Raw genomic sequence first — 15,996 nt, forward strand, 5'->3', positions numbered from 1 at the left:
GCCGGCGCCTGCGGGGCGTGCGCGGGGCGCGGCGCGTGCGCAGCCACCCTCAGCGACGGCTGCGCCCTGAGGAGAAGCCGGGGGCGGAGGCGGAGAGATGGCGCTGGGGTAGGCGGGGCGCGCAGCGGGCAGCTGAGGGGAGAGAGCCGAGGGACTGAGCGCGTTGAGAAGGGCGGGCTGGCTGGCTGGGAGGGAGGGTGAGCGAGCGCAGGGGGTGGAGGGTGGAAGCCGCCAACCTGAGGGGGAAAAGCGGGGCCTCAGTGGGAGCCCGTCCCGGTACCTGCTGCTCCTTCGGGCTGCCCCGCTCTCTGTGGGGCGGGAGCGCTGAGGGGGGCGGGGTGGACGCCGCGCCTCAGGGCGGGGCGGGAACCCACCTGGCCATTCGCTTTTCCGTGGCTGGCGACTGGGGTCGCGGCGGTTTGGGGGCTGCCCCCCCCGGGGGAACCCGGGCACGTCGGAGGGCGATGCGCTGGCCGAAGAGGGGACAGCGCTTCGGTGCGTGGTGGTGCAGGTGTCGGTTTTGCTGGCCTCCGTGCGTGTGCTTCCAAACGTGCGGTCATGTCTGTTCGTTCGTCTCCAAGATGACAGCAGCAGGGTGTGGGGCGGGCCGCGCTAAGGCGTTGTAATATGGCTATAAAAATCAGAGTCTTCTTCCCATACGTTCTTAAATCCATGTTTCATTTCACAAGAAGTACGTGGCCCTTCATGGTAATTGGGCTCTCATCAGGGAAACGTGAAGAACTGTGAGGGTTGATTATCGTTACATAGAAAGTGACCACAGAGGCCCTTCCGTCGATTCAAGAAAGTGTTTCTGGTTTAAGTGATGACAATATAAATATTTTGAACCAATAAACTCTGTTTCAACCTTTTTATTCTGAACATTTCATCTTTGTGCTGGAATATGAAAGTGAAATTAATAAACGGCAAATATGATTGTTTTCATTATTTCTACTTAAAAAGGCAAAATCTGGACAAAGGGTGTGATGAAAGAGAGAAAGAAAAATAATTATTCTAGTCTTGTGATCTGTCAATGCCATGTCATAGAGTGTAATGTAGAAATGTCTAAAGAGGGTCCAGTCCGATATTGAATGGCAGTGTAGCACATAATAGTGTCCTGAAAACAACATCTTTATATTAGCAAAGTTCTGGGCACACACTACTTCTCTGGTTGGTTTATACCAAACTTCTTGATAGGATTTACTAGCATGGGGGTGGGTCTAGTAAATCTAGAGGAGGGCAACCCTACGCTAGTAAATTCACAGGGAGACGCCTTCTGATCTCCAGTTAGCTCAGAGAGCAGTACTGTAATCCGCATAAACCAAGCTAAAGCTATGTTATCCTCAGGAGAGCCAGTGCTGTTCAGCTCTTTGCTACCCTGCTTCTCCCCTTTGTTCAGTTTTAGCTGTGGAGTAAGTTGGATCAGCTCAGACACACAACCCAGACCAGGCACGCATGGCTGGACAGGAAGGGAGAGCACATCAATCTCTTGGCAGGGCGCTGCAGTTAGGTCTGCCTAAGCTAAACAAAACTAGTGTTATCTACAACATCGCTGTGCTCTATATCCTTGAGGATACAGATGTCTTTTTATTCAAAGCAGATGGCTTTTTAAAAATGTGATTTTACCAAGCAGTGCCTAACTAAGCTATCCATACAGGCTAATATTTACAGATATTTGAAAAGTTTGTTTTTGTTTTTCTTTAAGTCTCGACTTATACTAGAGGAGGTCATACACAGAGTGTTTGAAACTGGTGCTTTTTTAAATACGTTCCGAGTATGAGATTCATGAAAGAAGCAAAATACTAATCAATACTTAGAAGTTTAACAGTGTCTTTAAGATCTTTTTCCATGGCCATCTTTGACTGCTAACTTAATTCTGCCTGCCGTCACATAATTCTCAGTCATACTGAGCAAAAGCATTATCCAAATTACATTAAAAGAGAATTCAGCATTTAAGTTTGTAAGTCTTTGCTTTACATCTTCATTTTGTTATTAACATTTTCTTTTTCAAAAGTGTTACAATTTGAGCCTGATTTTCTGTTTTATTAAATTCTGCTACTTGCAATGGGGTCTTTTTGAGACTATTTGCAGCTAGTAAATTTGCTTTTTCTCCCTGTGACCAATTTACAAGGGAATTTGCAGCATTAAAATGGCCAGCCCTGCACGCATAATGCAGTGGGGTATCCTTGCTGCTGTCTAAGGCGTTAATGGCTGCCCCGTGGCTCAGTAATAGATTTATCAAGTCACTGTGTCCATATTCCGCTGCGATATGCAGCGCGGTCTTTCTCCAAATGTTTCTATCATCAATGTTTTTATTTTTGCCCAATGTCAGAAGAAGTTTTACAATCTCTGTGTTTCCTTTAATGGCTGCGTAGTGCATCGGAGTACATCCATCCATGTCCTTAGCTCTGAATCTTCCTTCTTCAGCTAACAGAGCTTTCACGATGCGGAGATGTCCTCTCACGGCTGCAATGTGCAGGGGAGTCTTTTTCTCCTTGTCTTGTGCATTGGGGTCAGCATTAGCATTCAGCAGCATCTCTACCATTGCTTTGTCTCCCCTTTCAGCAGCAAAATGTAAAGGTGATTTTGACTGCTTATCCTTAACATTGACGTTGGCTTTGTGGTGCAACAGCTGTTGGGCAACATCAGTGTTACCCCTTTGACTTGCAATATGCAGGGGAGTAACAAACTCTTTAGTGACAGCATTCGTTTTGGCCCCGGCATTAACTAAAAGGCCAACTAATGCTCCATTATTATGAAGCGCAGCAACATGAAGCGGGGTTTCATGGGCTTGGTTCATGAGGTTAACTTCCATCCCTTTGTGCAGAAGCAGATTTGCGATGGAGGCAGCCCCAGCTTTAACTGCCAAATGCAAAGCTGTGTCTGAAGCAGGAGTCTTTATTCCAAAGTTTGCTCCCTTTTCAATTAGAACTTCTGCTGATTCAGCTTTGCCCGTGTCACATGCCAGGAGTAAAGGTGTGTACTGCATTTCATTGTAGGCATTTATATCTGTACCTCTGTCAATTAAAGCTGCTACAATACCATGCAGATTTTTCTGTACGGCTCTAAAAAGAGCTGACTCCATTATGTCAGGTGACAAATCTTTAGAATATTCTAGTAGTGTTTTGAAGATGGAGGGGTGCTTGCTATTGAAGGCTCTTTCGGCCATGTTGGAATCAACACTGGCTCCGGCTTCTAGCAGTACTCTTGCAGTATTTTCAGACCCCTGAGAAAGAGCATAACTGAGAGCAGTCTGTCCTCTTTCATCCCTTCCATCAGTGGAGGCACCAGCCTTTAAAAGCATTTTTGCCAGACTGCTCTCGTCTTTAAGAGCTGCCATGTGCAAAAAGTTGTGCTGGTTCCTGTAGCTTCTTGCCTCTTCTTTCAGGAGCATCTTCACTATGTGACTGTGGTTATTCTGTGCAGCCAGATGAAGGGGTGTCTTGCCTTCTGTATCCAAACTGTACATGTAAGCACCACATTGGAGAAGCATTTTCACTGCATCACCACGGTCGTTCTCAGCAGCCCTGTGCAGTGGTCTTCTTCCTTTCTTGTCCTTTACATCTGTCTTTGCACCTTTGCTGATCAAATATTCCATTATTGTTAGATGTCCATTAGCAGCTGCAATATGCAGCAGTGTTTCACTTGAAGAATTTAGTGCATTAATATCATTATCTCTCAGTGTTTTCTCTAACTCAGAAAGATAGCCTTTAGCGACTGCATCAAAGATGCCAATATCAGCATGACCTTTTCTAGCTTTTGCTGCCCTTGAAAGTTGAGTTTCTCTTCCTTTCTTCTTAATAGTCCATTTTTGTTTTTTTCTTCTAGCAGTGTCTTTTTTTCCCTGGTGCTGTTCACTGCTATTTTCAAACCAAACCTTGTCTTTTTCGAGTAAATATCCTACTAATTGTCTTCTAGCATCTCTAATGCTTTCATTTACTTCACTGACATATTTTCTCATCTTGCTATAAAGCTTTGGCTCCACTTGCTTTAAACATGGATAAAAAAAGAGCCTGCAGGCTCGTTCACCTTGAGAAATTAGTAGGTCTAAAACTCGAGAGTTCTTTTCTGTTTGTGTCCTGTAGAAACTCATGACCATCTTTTTTTCTGGGGTAAAAATACCATTGTCTATCAGCCAGTTCAGAAGATGGTCTGGGTCATTTATGCCTTCTACTAGCTCTTCTTTTTTAGTTCGTAGGACTTCAATTGCGTATGGATTTGTAAACAGGCTCACTGAATGCACGATCATCTTGCTAATCAAAAAGTGAATTGAGCTGTAGTTTGATGTTTGAAGTTAAATATGAAATAGCAAAACAGGCTCACATCATTTCACACATTCTTTTCATAAAACTATGAACCAACAACCGTTATAGTTCAGTGATAAATCTTTAAAGAAAAGAAAGAAATCAGAACTCCCTCACCTTTGGTTTTCTAGTTGTTAGAAGTCCTTTGATCTTCTTTGTTCTTCCTTAGCAACAAGGGAAGTTTAATAACAAAACAAAAATCTGTGATATGTAAAGATATTTCACTTGGAAGACTTCTTCCAGATTTTTCATGCATAATTAGGGAGTAAAAAAATGCTTTTGTGAATCTGATATTTGAATAGAAGATGTTTATTGAGTTCCTCTGCTCCTCTGGCTAAGCTGTTTTTTGTAGGTGACTGAATGACCAGCCTATTAAACATGACAAAAGAAAATTCACAGCATAGTTACTGTTGCCATGATTACATAACTTGTATGATCTTAAATGAAGTATACGTTGCCAGCTATGTAGGTGAAAGCCCTATAATGTAATGAAATAAAAACATAAAGACCTAGATAAAAATAAACTGTATATGTGGCTAGTTATAAAAAGTGATCCAGCCTTTCTAATATGAGTTACAATTTCAGGCTATGAGGTGTATTTAACTTAAAGGCTATTTAGCTTGTCATTCCTGCTGTAACCTGGAGTCTGTCTGGAACTTAATTCTTTTACATGAGGTAGATGTGTGATTCAGGATGCAACATTTAAAGTATAATTAAATAGAGCTTCAAATCTGTGAATATGTATAATCTTCAATATGGGTGTAGGACCTTTGAATCTAGCCATAATTAACTTAACTTATTAGTGTTAAGATTCCTTATGGAGAAAAGGAAATAAAATAATTATCTACACATTTCAAAACCAATTGAGAGAGAAAATGAGATTACAGAGTTCTGTAAGAGCTAGAAGTAAAATGAGCTGAAGAGATGAAACCTTGACCTTATTTAAGCAAATGGGAAATTTTGCCATCTGTTTCTTAGTTCAGTACCCTTTCCATTGGGTCTTGCTGCCTATACATGTATTTTCTTTAATAGTATGTACGATGTGGCTGATAAGATTTTTAATTATTTTCTGTTGACTTTAGTTTTATAAGTAAGATCGCAAAGCTTATTCTGTTAAATAATAATAAAAAAAAAATTAAAGAAATAGCTGGGAAAGGCAAGACTTTTAATATATATTTTGAAAGCCAGCCAGTTACCAAGTCAGCAAATTTGACAGCCAATTTAAGAGCCCAATAATTCCTCTGAAATGCAAAGAAGGGCACTACACCAAGAATAGCAAAACCTTTGTCGCTTAGTTAATGATTGTTAATGCATAACATGGAAAACTATGGTTTATTGTAGGGAGTCAGGAGGTCTGAATTGTGTTCCCAAATCTGCTAATGACTCAGTCTGATGTTCTGTACATTATGTAGTCTTCAGATTTGACCTAACAAAGTACTGAAGATCTATCCGTGTCTTGAGTAGATTAACAGTCCTTATTTAAAGTTTGGTGGAGTACGATCTTTATGTCATCACTATTATTGTTCCCGTGCAAAACAGAGATAGCAATACTTGATTACCTTCACAGGAAAGTTTTGAGTTCTGGCCATGGCCAATGTTATGTGAGTGCTGAGCAGTATCATAGATATAGATAGCACTAGAATTTTTTGAACTCCTAAAAAATTTAAAACCAGAAATTGTGATATTCTTTAAGAGTCTATTAGTATGGCAGTAATTTCCTAGTGTTCTGAATACAGAATTGTTACTGGTAAACAGTATAAATGAAAGGGTGCAGTACTTCTAACTGGCCTTGAGGAGGAACATTTGAACAACATATGCAGGCAGCATCTATTTTAGAGACACTGTGGGGCTTTATTTTGGCAAAATAATATGCATCAAATTACTTGTTACTAGATGCAAATCAAAGTCTTCAAAATATAATTAAGCATTTTTTAAAAATAGTTCTTCATGATAAGTATGTGACTTAGAAGGAAATTCTGTCTTAAAATAATCACGCTTGACAAGAAATTTTTGGAAGCTTATTGTATGGATTAATTTTTAGAAATGGTATTTTAAAAGCCTTTATCTTTTAATTAATATTTTTGCTACTTTTAGAATTAAGCCTTTGTTCCAACAGTGACTTCACAAAAAGATTAAAAACCTAAGCCTCTGAGAAGAGATTCAGAATTGGCTATTTGAAGCATGCTTTTTGTTTGTAGCTTTATAACTTATTAACTCTATTTATTTGACATATACATGTTTTAGAGAAGGGAAGACTTCAAGTTGCACACTTCTCCACCTTTAATTAAGTGCATGAGACCACAAACGTGTGGGATCACCAGGAAGCTCTTCAGTAAAAATAAGAATGGCAAAATATTACTGAAGATCTATGAAAATAAATAAGTTAGAGAGAGGAAGAGGCAAATCTTTGTCCTTCTTTGTTATTTTTTGTATTTATTTGTTGTCTGAGAGGCATAAGGTGGTTTTTGTTTTTGGTGGTTTTTTTTTTTTTTTTTTGCTAGGTACTTCATAGGCCACTTTTATTTCTGTTGGCTTCTTTAGCTTCACCTATCCAAGGACTGTTCCTGATTAGGTTATTTTGAAAAGAAAACGATGGGTTTTGCTTCTGTCTTCTTTATCAGATAGCACCTCTGTTCAGCAGTATGGGTATGTAGTACGGATATACAGCAGATCAGCTTATATGAACTGAGGAAATGTTATATTTTACTCAAGAAGGACGTAGTAAAATATTCTGCTTTGTACTAGTGCAGCTTCTGCTTCAACAGTGTCGTAAGAGGAACTTCACACTGCAGGTGTGCTGATTGTATTTTATTTAGGTGTGTTGTCAAGAAGCCGGTAGTGAGTAGATTGTCATGACTTAGAAATAGTGAAAATTTTCACATAGCCCACTTAACCTCCAATATCATTGTTAAATGCAGAAGTGAAACTCTATATATGTAAGGTTATCTTAATTCAGCTAGATCTATGTATACTCGGTGCTGACTTTGTGGGAGGATATCCAGCTGAAAACAAGAGGGCAGGGTTTTGAGCAGGCCTTACGAAGGGCAGGTGATGATGTTGCCTGGCAGCAGCTCTGCTTTGGCCTCTGCTGAGTAAGTGTTCTGATAGGGAACTATTTAACCCAGCTGTAGTTGGGAGGCTTGAGCCAGTTATTTCTGGCATGTAACCTCAGTTTTGCTACTAACTTGTGTCCTTGGGCAAATCACTTAATCTCTGTGCCCTGTTTACACAAGCATTAAAAAAGGAAATTTTTTTTCTACCTCACAGACATGTCCTAAGTGTTTATTAATGTTGGTGCAGTGCTTTGAAGTTAGGGAGTGCTTTGAAGTTTTTGTCCTTTGAAGTATTGTTTTCTGACTTCTCAAAGGTGAACATTTATTTCTTAAATTAACACGTGCCCATGTTTTTTAGCTTATTTTACGTCGCTATGTCATCATCAAATATACATTTAATTTTCTCTATTTTAATTTCTCAAAGATGAAAGCAGCCCACACTACACCTTGCGTATCGTTGACCGAACATGCGAGGTGCTGTGGCCGCGGAGGAGGAACCTGTAGAGGTCACCATTTCTCCACCGAGGCATCCCCACCCTGCGCCAGAGCCTGCTGCCGGGCTTCCAGGCTTCCACTGAAACGGTGTGTAATGCATCTCAGGGACTTCCAGTAACTCCGTATGTTCTGTTCTCTAGGGCATTTTCTTGATAAAATGGGTGGAAGGCCAAACATTAATAACACGGTTTCACTCACCGTGGTATTTTTATGTTTCCCTATGTGTACTTTCCTTTCATTTAAGACAACGTTTGCAGTAATGCCAACTGTTCATTGGGAATATATCTCACTGTAGAATAACTAGTCTGTAAGAGATAATAAAGCCAACATCATTCTCTAAACATCATGAGGGATGAAGAAGTATATCTGGGTAATCAAGGCATTCTCATTAATAAACATGGCTCAGGAGTGAAGCTTTGTTTTGGATAACCAGAAATCTAAGTGTGGCCTAGCTGGTTGAGGTTGAACTATATTTAGGTATAGCTAGATGGAGGAACGGCAGTGTTAGAAGTATTCGTGATGGTGATTAGAGCGTACTTGACTTACTATAACACTGGAAGAGAAGCTGACTAGTCAGAATGTCTGCAAGAGAGACAAAATGTAGTGCTTAATTTTGCCTGAAGATTAGCTGCAGTAAATTAGGGAAGTCGAAAGGGGAGCGTTGGCACTGAGTGATCTTGTTTGTGTTAGTCATATTTCTGTAGAGCAGGCTTGAGGCCTTCCTGGTGCTGAGAAATCTCTGCCCTGGCTGGTATTTAAATGTGAGGTGTTCCCTAGAGTAGTGCCGTCCTCCGAGTGGTACTGGCACACACAGGACACGTGTATCATCAGGGGCCAGAGCTGGGGCTGCTGGAGGGAGGGGAAAGCTGATCTGTCCAGTCTCATGTTTTGCATCTCAGACTTGCACCCTGGGCTCTCATCTTATTCTCGCTGCAAGTTAGGTGCTGGCAGGGCATAACCACCCCCACAGAGTCCCGTGCCAGGCCCTATACTTGAAAGAGGTCCCTCGCAGAGGGTACAGCTTTCGAGCTTTGTTCACTTTTCAAGGATGCTTTCACAATACTAAATAATAATAAAACAGCTGATATAATAATTCAGGTATTTTATTCTATTTCCAAACCAAGTCACAATGTTATCCCAACACTATGCTACTATCTCCTCAAGTATAAACAAATAAAGGTCGTGTTAAGTGCTGCACTAGGGCAATGCAAAATATTCTTTTTTTCTGAAGATAAGCATATACTTTTATGAAGTTCCCAACCTGGGCAAATTGTAAGTGGATAATACACATCTACAAAGATCCATTGATAATGGTAAATGCTGATAGAGCAGGCTGTCTGACTGGATCGAACTGTAGGAGCAAGGCTTAAAGTACGTAACTCAGCCGAAGTGAGGATTAGGATTGTTTTTCAGTTTACCATGCATATATATTAGCAAAGTTTAAGAAGAGTGACCAAAGTACTTAGAAACGATTTTTTGCCTTTCAGGTTTTTGATTAATTAGATTTAAGTATTTTTCCAAAGTTCTTAATGGAATGAATTACCAAGTAGTTTTCTGAGAAGCTACATCGTGGAAGTAGAAGGAAAAAAAAAGCTTTCTTATTTAGCTTCACAAAGCTAAAGAAAAGCAATATTCTTGCTTCAGAACAAAATAAATAAAGTAAAAGTTGTTTTGAAACAAATGGAAAAAATGTTACTGGTGAGATGATGATATGTATATTTAGTTACTGCAATTTTCATAATGCAAAGTAAAAAGCATTATTCAATTTTTGTGTATAAGTGATAAGAATTACTACTTATTTGACTTCTGCAGAAGTCTTTATTGTCACAAACTTCATTTAAAGTTAAGTACTAATTTGAGTGTTAATCTATTGACTAAACCCGGACACTAATACTGATTTTACTAATCAGGCATACCATTTTCCAATTCATTGGCTTGCAATTGTATCAGTGTCATGATTTTTATCTTATAACTTTAGAGGTTTAAATGTGTCCTTTCAGACCAACGCTAATAGAAGGAAGTTATGGCAAAATGATAGTCTTCATATCATTAGCATAAAATGTAAATGATGCAAAAGTATTAAATTACTAAATGCTGAGGCAGCTTCAAGGATCAGCAAAAACCAAATGGAGAGAGGGCCAGGGTTTTTCTTCAAAATGGGCAGATTTTTTTTCCACTTTAAAAACCAAACAACCCTTGTGGTTTTGAGTCAGGAACATACACTTTGTCAGTAAAATCTTACAGAACGAAATTCTTTATAGAAGTTTTTTAACTGTTGAAGACCAAGATCCTCCTTACGCCCCTGCACTGACTGGGCTGACCTTACTGGCAGCACTACTCCCAGAGGGTGAATAAGGTGGTGCCACGAGATCTCCAGCAGAAGCTTTCTGGCTAAATATGATTTGTAGATGTAAAGTAATTTGTCAAAAACTATTCTGAATTTACACCAGTACACAAGCAGAATTTTGTTCTTACTGATTATAAAATGCTGTAGATATGACTAGAGACTAATGTGACTTTGAAAGGGAATAATGTTTTGCTACATCATAAACCAGTTTTAACTGCTATTATTTATTCAGTTATTGCAGTTATATGTCAAGTATCAGACATAGTACAGACATTTACCTGAACAATCTCTTGCTAATGAAGTCTCCACACACATGCTTTGAAATTTTGCCCTCTCTGAGCAATCAATTTACAGTAAAATGTATATAAATTTATTACGTCAAAAGAATTTTCAAATCAATTTATTTTAGTTCCACAGCTGGATTTTTTTTCTGAACTTGAAAAAAATCTAAAACTTACTTCAATTCAGCATGGAAAACAATATAAATTTTTTTTTATTCCATTAAGAAAAATTATGTTATAATTACTCTGTAAAAGAGCAAGGGTAAGCTTTAGTTTCTAGCAATACCAGGAGCAGCAAAAAAGTACTACATCCTTGCACCTGAGAGAGGAGATAGTAGTGAATAGGTGCTCAGGTAATTTCCTCTTTAAACCTATTAGAGGGCAACTGAAACAGTTGGGCCTGGCTGAATCTAATTGGTCTTCCTGATAGACTTCTTTTAACACATCAGAGAAGATTCCCTGCATCTGTTGCTTTCTTCAAAGCTGTCATTTCAGGCCTCCATAAGTTGTTTTGTTTTGTTTTTGTTTTTTTTTCCCCCCCTTAATATTCTAGCTTTGTTTCTTGTTTCTGTCTGTTTACCTTGAAAATAGTTCCTGTATTTTCTGCTCTCTGAGTCTGGGAAGGTGGCTATTACATTGTGAGTCCTTTAGTTTTTTTTTATTGCTGTTGTTTTACAGAAGATAGATAATAATTAGCACCACTTTAAAAAATTCTGCGCAAGCTTATTTGTGACCCTTGAGTGACTATAATTCCTACCTTACTTCTTTGCTTCTCAGTTTTTCAAGAGCATTGTTCACTGCAGTGTGGAAAAGAAAGGCAGGCAACTCAGGATTAAGAAAGGTTCCCTGGCAGTGCTGGTTTAGCTTGTCTCCATTATTTTTTCTTTGCCTAGAATTTTCTCATTATTATTCCTAAATCTCTTTATCTATAGCACTTTCCTAGTCTTTAGACAAGTCAGATTACTCAAGAGGGTTGCTTGTAACCATATATATATTTTTTTTTTTTTAATTGGTATTTTTATCTTTATTCTTTTGGAAAAATATATGGAAGCATTTTTTTTTTCCCCTGATTGCCTTTATTATCATTCAGTTGTACTTCATCCTGATCAACTAGTTAAAATCATCTTGGATTTTTAGTTGTATTCAGTTTATATTTGTTGTACACCAAAATGAAGTTTAACTTTTGTGGTATAGCAATGCTAGAAAATCATAGGCATGTAATTGTTTCTTTCTTATTTGTGTTTTAATCTGTTCACAGTTCTGTAATTTGGGGAGTACCTTTTGTTCAGTTTCCCAGTATTTCTCATTGCTTGGAGGTTTTCTGAGGCATATAGGTTTGATTCTTTCACATTATCTCCTCTTTCCAGTTCTGACAGCTTCCCCTCTCTTCTGTTTGAATCCTCTGGCTTTGACTGACTATTTTGGTTCCCCCAGAACGTATGTGTCTTCTTGTATGTCAGGATCTGGATTCCGCCACCTCACATTAGTTCAAATTCAGCAAAGTATATAATTATACAGCTAAGTATAGAGTGTAAGTTTGACTTCCAGAAACATTTGTAGGACATTAACACCTCCTGTCTTTTTCTGAATTCTGAATTATGCTTTAGCATTAAGGCATTGGTTAATTGGAGCACTGAATCAGGACCTCAGCTATACTGTCTGTGAGAAATGCTTGTTGATTTGGATAGCTCCCTAAATCACAAAGTCCTGACAACTCCTCCAGATTCATGGTGTTTGCTTTCCTTGGCATATCCCAAAACATCCTTCTCTGTTCAGCTGCACCTGTGATATTCCAGCAGCTCTCTTTGTTCCCAAGCCATTATGTCTTCCTACTCAAATTTCCATTCAAAGAGTGATTCATGCAGCAGGGGAAAGGCATGACCTAGCTGCCCCCTCAGTTTCCATCGCTTTGCAAATCATGTGCAGTCTCATCTGAACTGTAGCTTTCATTTCAGACTTCTCTTTTCCCATTCCTGGAACTAATTCTTTTATTCCTTACTTCTGTAGTCTGCACAGAGAGCAGAGAAATGTCTGCTGCATAAAGAGGTTTTTTTTTTAAAAAAAAATGGCTTTGGTCACAGAATCAATGAAAACACATCAGCATGGATTTTCTTTCCCCAAGGAATGCCTTTTCTCACAGCAGACATGTAGTTGTTACCTGTGCCATCGCTACTCTGTGCACAAAGGACAAGTTTGACTCATTATACTGGCATCCTTTTTTTTTTTTTTTTTTTTTTTTTTTTTAATAATAGCTTTCAGACTCTGAATGTTTGGTTCTGATGTCCAGCTGGAGAGAATTGCACACCTCCACCAACAGTCTTTGCAAGAGCTGCATGCTCCTCAGTCATTCTTTCTAATGCTTTTGATGTCTTCCATTGTCCCCTGCACTAATTAGCTCTTTATCCTTTGAATATTATTACTACCTTAGGCTTTTTGAGTCTCTTCTTCCACCATTATTCCTCTGTCATCAAACCCCTCTACTTCACTGTGCAGTGCAAGCATTCCCTATTTGAGGAAGTGTTTAAGGTTTGTTTCTGGTTTGTTTGTTTGTTCCCCCTCCCCCCCCCCCCCCCCCCCCTTGCCCAAATAGCAGTTCTGTGTTTAAAAGACTCTCAGGATTAAATTGTGTTTCCCAAGACTTCTAGGACTCCTGCCAGGTGAAGTAGAAGATGCTGAAGAGGCATCTAGACCTACTGTAGTCTACCTGTAGGTATATTTTCTGCTGTTAGCAGTTCCCTGTGAAGCAAACTCTTTGGCTCAGTATGTATAGCATAATAGTACACAGAATAGTAATACGTCCACTAGGGATTTTAGAAGTCACAGATTATGGAAAGAATAGTGATTTTTAACAAGTACTTGTGCAGTGAATTAGCTACGATAAAAGACAAGCTGGAGAATCAACTACCAAGACATAGGGAAAGCTTAGTTTCAGCTAAAAGTTAATATAGCATTATGAAAATAGGATCAACATGACATTAAGAAATGAAAGAAGGAATATTATAGTGACAGCTCAAGCTATATTAGTAACTTCATGTTTAAGTCAATAAAATATCACTATTTAAAATCTATCTGAAGCAGCTAGAGCTTGCAGTAGAGTTCAGAGCAAACCTACTAGAGAGTGCACATGGCCATGGCATGCTTGCTAGGAATATTGGCAAATTTAGCTTAATTATATCATACTACATCTCAGATTTGCATTTTCCATACTGTTTTCTCTTAGTACCTGTATTAGTCTCTTTTTGAATCTTTTAAATAAAAAACTTAAATATATTTTGTGCTCTATAGGCTTGCTTTTTCTTAGTTTATTTTATAATAGGTTGCGTTAATGTTATCTTGATGTGACTTTCAGTTTTGCACAGATTGGCACCAAAACCACCAGGATGGTAGTTTGTTCCCCCTTCCCCTCTTTTACTCACTGGCATAATTTCCATCCAACAAAGCTTTTCAAAAATAAGGAAGGAAAAGGCCTTCCTGTACAAGCTTCCTGTGAATCCTATCCAGATATAAAAGACTTGTGTAAAAGCTTGGCAGGCAATCCCAGCATATGCCGTTTAGTGACTTCCTTACTTTATGCTAGCATTCCACGAACAGCAAATGAATCTGAAAATCAGAGTAATTTCCATTCATTTTCAAATAAGAATTTTTAAATGGTAAATTTCCTATCAGTGTATAACGCCCACATTTTAAATTAAAAGTTTTGAATGCTGACAGCATTAGTCATAGGAAATCCTGTATGAACATCCAGCACTTAAGTTGGACCTTCCCCTAGATCACGCCATAGAAGGAGTTTGCAGGAAAACATTCTGTTACTCTTAAATACTGCATTGATTTTTAACCTTTTACATGCTGTTGCCTCTGCTATGACTGTGCTTTTTTGTAGAGCCCGTTTCCCGTTTTCTTGTGATTTAAATGATACTGAAAAACGATATATTTCAATATAAAGTTTTCTGTATTTTAATAATATATCAGTAGCATTCTATAGATACATCTGTATACATATACACCCTCCCCCATGAACACCAATAGTCTTCAGTGTATGCTATTCAGAAGAAAATTAATTTGAATAAAAAATACTGGTTTAGAATATTGTATTGGATATAAGGGAAATAAGTACTTCTAATAGTAGAATGTATAATTTCTTTATAGTTACATATATATGGTTCATTCTCATACCAATATATTGCATAAAGTACTAAATATAGTATAAGTATTTTAAAATATTTGGTGGAAAAAAAAAAAATATCGGTGTCCACAGAAGCACGGTTAGAGCTTTGATAAATAGACTTTGCTGTGTGCAGTTATGCTGGTTAACCCATTCCCTTTGGCAGCTCCCCCATTCCCAGAGGCAGGGCAGTAAGCTGGGGTACGTGTATGCGGCTCAGCTGACCCCCAGCGCAGTGTAGTGGCACGGGGCGCTGCCATCGGTGTGTGACCGTATGGAGGGGACAGTAGGGACCTGTCCCCCACTCCCTTCTGCAGCTCCTGTTGGGAAGGTGGCCGTTGCTGTCAAGCAATGCAATAAGCAAATGATGGAGGTAAAATGTTAAGTTAGTTGTATCACCTCGCATTCGTTCTCTGTTCCTGAGATAAGTGCTGTCTTGGGTAAAAGTGGGGCAAAACAGCAAGTTACCACAGATGGCAGCTCGCATGCACCTGGCTCTGCGAATGGCAGCGGGGCTGCCACTGTGCTCAGTGGAGGATTAACTGGATGTGAACCTCAGTGTCAGCAGTATGTTACTGCCATAGAGAACAGGCTCATACCATGATGCTGAGAGGGGAAATATATTAATATTCAGGTGTTAATTATCAGCATCAAACGAACTGTATAGCTCAGTAAAATGGAAGGCTAAAAAAGCCAACGTAACTGTAAATTAAACCGTAACACGGTGAAGGCATAAAAGGAACACATACAGCTGTGTTGCAAAGGATCATTTTCATATTACATGGGTGAAACAACTTGGATAGTTTGTTTTGATTTAAAAGGAGTCATCCCACAATGGACATTATATCTCTTTTTTTTTTTTTTTTTCAAAATAAACCAAAACAACATCCTAGTTACCATTTTCATTTAGTGGGAAAATCCCACACATGTTGAGTTACTGTGGAACAGCTGGCTTAAATTAAGATTTCAGATTTAAGGAAGGATTCCCAGAGTGTAATGTATCAAATAATAGCTAAATTCAAGATTAGGATGAGGCTTGTGATGTTAGACATGACAAGCATACATTAGGCAAATGAACTTAAAGAGTTACAGTTTTTTTGTAATGCTGTGAATCATCGTACTCCAGTTTTAGATCAAAATACAGCAATGTTTAAATTTAGTTTAATACAGTTTAATAAATGAATCAAAATACATTTTAATACATCATTGTTCATAGGTGAGAGGCTTTGGATCATGCAAATACTCAAGACACTAAAAGAAATAGAAAGCCATTAAAAATTCTCAGTATTTGAGAGGTCAACTTTTATTTTGACTCTTCTCATGAATTTCAAGAGCTTTTCATATCTTTTTGGAGCTT

General features: G+C 38.7%; 2 protein-coding genes across 7 annotated transcripts in view; one reads left to right on the top strand and one right to left on the bottom strand.

The window, feature by feature from the left end:
- Nucleotides 1-40: 40 nt before the first annotated feature.
- FGGY (FGGY carbohydrate kinase domain containing) overlaps nucleotides 41-15,996 on the top strand; it is a 325,810-nt gene continuing 309,854 nt past the window's right edge. For 4 of the 6 annotated variants that reach the window (XM_042807464.1, XM_033008781.2, XM_042807469.1 and 1 more), the window contains exon 1: nucleotides 60-108. The gene's annotated coding sequence lies outside the window, so the exon portion shown is untranslated. Of the gene's footprint in view, nucleotides 109-7,778; nucleotides 7,937-15,996 lie in introns of all 6 variants that reach the window. The other 2 variants (XM_033008779.2, XM_033008783.2) reach the window with 2 other exon arrangements.
- Nucleotides 1,979-4,246, bottom strand: LOC122154729 (CARD- and ANK-domain containing inflammasome adapter protein-like). Its single transcript, XM_042806011.1, has one exon. It carries the CDS (start codon nucleotides 4,244-4,246, stop codon nucleotides 1,979-1,981), a length of 2,268 nt encoding a protein of 755 aa, XP_042661945.1.

This window comes from Tyto alba, unplaced genomic scaffold (assembly GCF_018691265.1).
Source record: "Tyto alba isolate M040663 unplaced genomic scaffold, T.alba_DEE_v4.0 Super-Scaffold_1000006, whole genome shotgun sequence".
Classification (NCBI taxonomy): domain Eukaryota; kingdom Metazoa; phylum Chordata; class Aves; order Strigiformes; family Tytonidae; genus Tyto; species Tyto alba.